The 5,819-nt window shown below is 36.4% G+C and overlaps 1 protein-coding gene across 1 annotated transcript in view; it reads left to right on the top strand.

The window, feature by feature from the left end:
• Positions 1 to 2,421: 2,421 nt before the first annotated feature.
• dnah10 (dynein axonemal heavy chain 10) overlaps positions 2,422 to 5,819 on the top strand; it is a 29,572-nt gene continuing 26,174 nt past the window's right edge. Inside the window, exons 1-6 of the mRNA XM_037688507.1 lie at positions 2,422 to 2,659; positions 3,348 to 3,400; positions 3,508 to 3,616; positions 3,706 to 3,821; positions 3,974 to 4,190; positions 4,501 to 4,658. Of these exons, the coding sequence (XP_037544435.1) occupies positions 2,422 to 2,659; positions 3,348 to 3,400; positions 3,508 to 3,616; positions 3,706 to 3,821; positions 3,974 to 4,190; positions 4,501 to 4,658 (891 nt within the window). The remainder of the gene's footprint in view (positions 2,660 to 3,347; positions 3,401 to 3,507; positions 3,617 to 3,705; positions 3,822 to 3,973; positions 4,191 to 4,500; positions 4,659 to 5,819) is intronic.

The raw sequence follows: 5,819 nt of genomic DNA, 5'->3' as shown, positions 1-5,819 counted from the left end.
CTCGGTAAAATATTCCCCTCCAAAGGTTCCGGGATCAACTTCCGTTTCCAATATTTCACAGTTAGGACTGTCACTAAACAGCTCAAACTATAATTTTTATAAATACTAAGCTGCTACAAGGCTAAAGCCAGAACATTTTAGAGTTGTAGAATTCAATGTTTTTAGTAGAAACAAATGGTTGTGTAACAACAAAGTCCATGCTCAATAATCCAGGTATACAATCCAACATTTTTCAGTCAGGTCATCTGGTTATGTACCTTTTCAAAAAGTTATTTTTCTTGATATTTAAAATATAAAAAAAAATAGCCTACATTGGTATTAGCACACTTTTCATAAAGCCACAATATGTATTAATGTGTTAAACTGCAACGTTTTACAGGAACACAGGAAAAAAAATCAGAATACATTTTTTAATCTCCACAGTTTATTAAATTTTTAAATACAAATGTATTAAAATGTAAGCAAATATTTCTTGTTATTGATTTTTGCAGCATTTTTTGCACCCAAACCTGAACTAGCGGTTTAAAGTTATGGTAGTTCGTTTACAGTTTTGTGATAATTAAAGTTTCTGCTAAGGGGTGCTGCTGATGCTGTTATACCTTGAAAATTTGTTAAAACTAAAACAGTTTAGGAATGAGAAAAATAGGTAGGCTATTTACTGTACAAATTTAGACTTTTATTGACAAATTAAAATATTTGATAGTCAACGAGTAGCTCTTTAGCAGGTGTGTTTTAGAAACAATATATCAAAATCAATGTTTCCCTGAAAACTAGAATTAATTAATATCAGTTTATTTTCAAACTTGTAAGGAAGACATTTACTAAGTGTCATTTTGTTTGTCTGTTTGTGCAATTTATTATTGAATCGTGATTACTGTTATCTTGATCTACAATTGCATATGTCTGAGTTTGTCTGTTAGTAAAATATCTCATGAATAAGTGACTGGATTGTTAAAATTCTCAGAATTGTATCTACAACAAATTGATTTTTGGAGTCAAGCTGATTTAAGATGGCAACAATTCAGCAAACTTTAACTCATTTAATTTTACATAAACTATATTTAAATGTGGTGTGGAAGCTGAGAGTCATCCCATTCTCATGCTCCGAGTGCTACCAGCTCTTTATTAGATCTTTATTTAAAACCTTCTTTTGTAAAGTGGCAAGCAGTATGCATCCCTTCAAGAAACACTAATTTAATTGAATTATGCTTTGACTTTTATAAAAAAAAAACTAAAAAAATTAACAATGACATGTTTTATTTGAGGGCAGCACGGTGGCGCAACTGGTAGAGCTGCTGCCTCTCAGCGAGCAGGTCCCTGGTTCAAACCCCGGTCCAGGGGCCTTCTGGGTGGAGTTTGCATGTTCTCTCCGTGCATGCGTGGGTTTTCTCCGGGTACTCCGGTTTCCTCCCACAGACCAAAAACATGCATGTTAGGCTGATTGGTAACTCTAAATTGTCCCTAGGTGTGAGTGAGAGAGTGAATGGTTGTTTGTCTCGTTTGTCTCTATGTGGTCCTGTGATGGACTTGCGACCCGTCCAGGGTGTACCCCGCCCCTCGCACAGTGATTGCTGGACATGGGCACCAGCGACCCCCGTGACCCAAAATGGAATACATGGGTAAAGAAAATGGATGGATGGATGGATGTTTTATTTGTGTAAACAGTTCAAACAAATGAAAACATTTTCAAAACATCTGATTTGTTAACTTGCAGGACCTTGCAGTGAAAGCTGGGTTTGTAATCAGAGAATAAGAGAGATGTGATTCTGTACATTATGTTCATGTGCACTAACATATTGTGATGACAAAAGGATGCTCATTACCATGAATTCAATACCATGAATGTGCGGTTTTATAAATCTTTGAGTAATTGTTTTACATAGCATGTCTTTTTTATGACAACAATTATACTATGGCACAAAATACTGTAATCCATTTCACAAAAAACTCTGAAAAATACTAATTTATTATAAAGGCAAAAATCCCTGTTCCCATTTTTCTTATTGGTGTTTGTGAAAGTCATAGTTTGAAAAAATGTAGTGGTTTTGTGTTTTTTTTTTAATTAATTTCAATTCAATTCAAAAATACTTTATTAATCCCAGAGGGAAATTAAATAAATTAAAATTAAAATGCGTTTTGTGGAGATTTTAGCACATTATAGTTTTTATATAGGCCTACTTTGCCTTCACTAAAATTGTTATGTGTTTTTGCAGTGGCATATTTTTTCGTTTCTGCCTTTCAGTCACAGCTCTGGGTTTAAGCATTATTACCTCTTAAAAGTCGCGAGACGGTAAACCGTTGTCATAGCAACATGAAACCCGCGCACTAGCCAGTCTTGTAGTCTCAACGGCAAAACGTTAAATTAAGCGACGTAACTCGCCTTGAATCTTGGTAATGTTATTTAATATTTAGTCGAAAATAATGGTACACGACGATTTGCGTGTGGAATGGATCCGACAGAAGGTAACTGCGCTTTTTAATTTGGCTAAAAAGTATCCTAAGTGCTTCGACGAACTTCTCAGCCGGGACGATGGAAGAGAAGAGGAGAAAATTATCCGTTTTTTGAACGTTATCTCTGAGGAGGACTCCCATTCAAGTCTTTTGTTTTTCAAAACAATTAGAGAGGAAGAAACGGAAGTTGAAGTTCCTCTCAGTAAGCGTAAGTGTTGTTCTGTGCTCGCTGAACGTATCATAAGTTGGCCTTGACTTTCATACAGTTACTAATGCGCATGCTCGAAGTCAGCAACATTTTAGCAATGCATTGTGGTCTAGATATATTTATGCCTACTTCCGGTTTGTTGATATACATTAGGTTCATATTTATGTTTTAGCTTGGCTGCTATGTAATCATTCTTATATTCATTTCGCTATCACAAAGCAAAAGATCAAATAAAACTGATTTCTTATTACATCTGAATATAAATATCAATAAAAGCAGGTGCACATGGGCCAAAGCCTAGAGTTGACTGCAGACCTTTAATACTGGAAATAGCTATAAAATATTTAGGGATGTTGCCAGATTCTATGGTGACAAAATTAATTAATTAATTAAATCATGAAATACGTAATTTAATTGTGTATTTAATAATTTAATTGTGTATTTAATGATTTAATGATGTATTTAATGATTAAATGATACATTTCATTATTATGTACTTATTTATTAAATTTTGTCACATTCCGTCCTCCATAAGATTCTACACATGCGCATTGGTAATCACAAATAATTGGGTAGATTTTCAATTTGAGCAATGCTAGTGCAAATTTTCAAGTAATAATAAAAGTAATATTAAAAGTAATAACAAAAGTATCTATAACTTTAGCGCAAGCATATGGATCGTCGTTAGATCCTGAGCAGAAGTCTGAAACAGAGCTCAACTCCGTCAAAGTGACACATGAGGTATGTAAGAACAATCTGTGACTGTTCAAAAATTATTTACAAATGTTTCTTGTAAAGAAAAAGATTATAAAAAAAAAGTCACCCGCAATTCTTTTTTGTGTTTTCAGATAAGTCAAATTAAAGTGGTGTACCACGCTGAGCTTCATATCTCAGTAAACCAATACCCAGAGAGATTTGTGAAATCCCGGGCCATCTACTTTCTCAGAAACACCAAAGGTGAGGTGACTGTACTATTACAATAAAACATGCTCAAGCCCATTTTAATAACAGAGTCAGTGAAATCTTCTTATTTGTGTTTTGAACAGAGACTGTTGTTCAACCACTGGACATGAAAGAGGCCCATGTCATAATGCCTAGGCTTTTTAACCTTGGCCTGCAGAGTGGAAACCCCCTTCAGGCGCTGCAGAACAAACTAGTCCACGTAAGTTAAATGAAAAATATATTATTGTTATCAAACCAGCAACATTTATCTCTAACAGTGCTCAAACAGAATATTTAAATAGTTTTTTAAACATCTAATTTTCTGGATATAGAATGTATTATGTATTTTTTTTCCACTGTATGTCTTCTCAGGCCTATATACCCATGTTCACTGCCCAGCACATGGCAGCAACAGGAGCTGACAGTCACCACAAGAAGAGATCTCCTCAGGAAAAGATCAACAAAGACAGTAAAAAGGAAAAGCAGAAAAAGCCATGGGGGCAGGTTATGATTCGCGATGAGTTGCTAAACAGGACACACAAATTTTTGGGAGTGGTCAACGCAACTATTCATCAGCTTCAATTAGAAGGTTTGTTGTATTTAACACAACAAAGGAGAGTTGAGTATGAATTCAGTGAATTAAATTTGTTGCTGATCAAAGTTTTCAAACACAAAGAGGAATTTATTTCAATTCAGAAAAGCAGTAAAATTGCTTTCCAAACTTTCTTTTTTACTTTTGGTTTTAAGCACATCTGTATTGTGAAATGTTTAAGCACATCTGTATTGTGAAATGTTTAGTGTGCTTTGGGATTTGTAACTGGAGGGAGACTTGACTACAGTGATTTTCAAGCCACTTTTATAATAAGGATTTCAGTTTAAATTCAGTGTGTTGATTCTAGATGAGATTGTACTTCAAATCCCTGATCTGGACCTGAAGCCAAAGGTGGATGTGCTGCTTAATAATCCTGAAACGTTGGAGAAGTTGGAGCAGTGTGTGATGAACTGGCAGACTCAGATTACTATAGTCATTGAGGAACAACAAAGCAAAAAGCCACAGGTTTGGATCAATTCCTCACTTTGTAGCTTGAAACAAAATAGATTATCTCAGGGACTTGAGCACAGGTTAATCCTTCACACATAATAATAATAGTAATCATTTTATTTAAAAATCGCCTTTCAGGACACCCAAGGACACTTTAAAATAAGAAACGTATCAGAAAGATTGTGTAAAAACAAACAACAAGCACAGTACAAAGATCAACAGGAATAAATTGAAATAAAAAATACGTAAAGAATATAAAATATATACAACAAAGTTAAGGATAAGCGAGTCTAAAGTGATGTGTTTTCAGAGCAGTCTTGAATAGAGAAAGAGAGTTGGTGTTTCGTAAGTCAGGGGGTAGAGAGTTCCAGAGATGAGGGGCAGAGCAGGTGAAGGCCCTGCTCCTCGTGGTGGACAGGCGGGCAGAGGGTACATGGAGGTGCAGTGAAGAGAAGGATCTGAGAGAGCGAGAGGGGATGGAGATGTGTAAGAGGTCAGATAGGTACGGAGGGGCAAGGTTGTGGATTTGAAAGTGAGAAGAAGAATTTTGAAGACGATGCGTGATTTAACTGGGAGCCAGTGGAGTTGCTGCAGGACAGGAGTGATGTGGTTATAGGAGAAGGTTTGAGTGATGACACAGGTAGCTGAGTTCTGGACCATCTGTAGCTTCTGAAGAGATTTGTTGGGGAGGCCATAAAGAAGGGAGTTGCAGTAGTCAATCTGGGAAGTCACAAGACTGTGCACAAGAATGGCTGTGGAGCGGGGTGTGAGAGAAGGGCGGAGACGGTTAATATTTCGGAGATGGAAATGGGCAGACTGAGTAACATTGTTGATGTGTGAAGTGAAGGAGAGAATGGTGTCGAAGATGACACCAAGACTCTTGACCTGAGGCGAGGGGGATAGCAGAGAGTTGTTAAGATGTTCAGATTTTGAAATAGAGTTTTTGGTACTGACAAGAATGATTTCTGTTTTGTCACTGTAGGAAATTGTTAGAAAACCAATGATTTAGTTCATTGAGACAGTCGGTGAGGATGGAGGGTGGGTTGTGTGGAGTTTGGTTTTGTTGACAAGTAGAGCTGAGTGTCATCAGCATAACAGTGGAAATGGACACCAAATTTGCGGAAGATGTGACCTAGAAGAAGGAGGTAAATGATGAAGAGGAGGGGTCAGAGGACA

This window comes from Nematolebias whitei, chromosome 15 (assembly GCF_014905685.2).
Source record: "Nematolebias whitei isolate Nwh7 chromosome 15, NemWhi1, whole genome shotgun sequence".
Lineage (NCBI taxonomy): Eukaryota > Metazoa > Chordata > Actinopteri > Cyprinodontiformes > Rivulidae > Nematolebias > Nematolebias whitei.
This window is presented reverse-complemented; position numbering and strand designations above follow the sequence as displayed.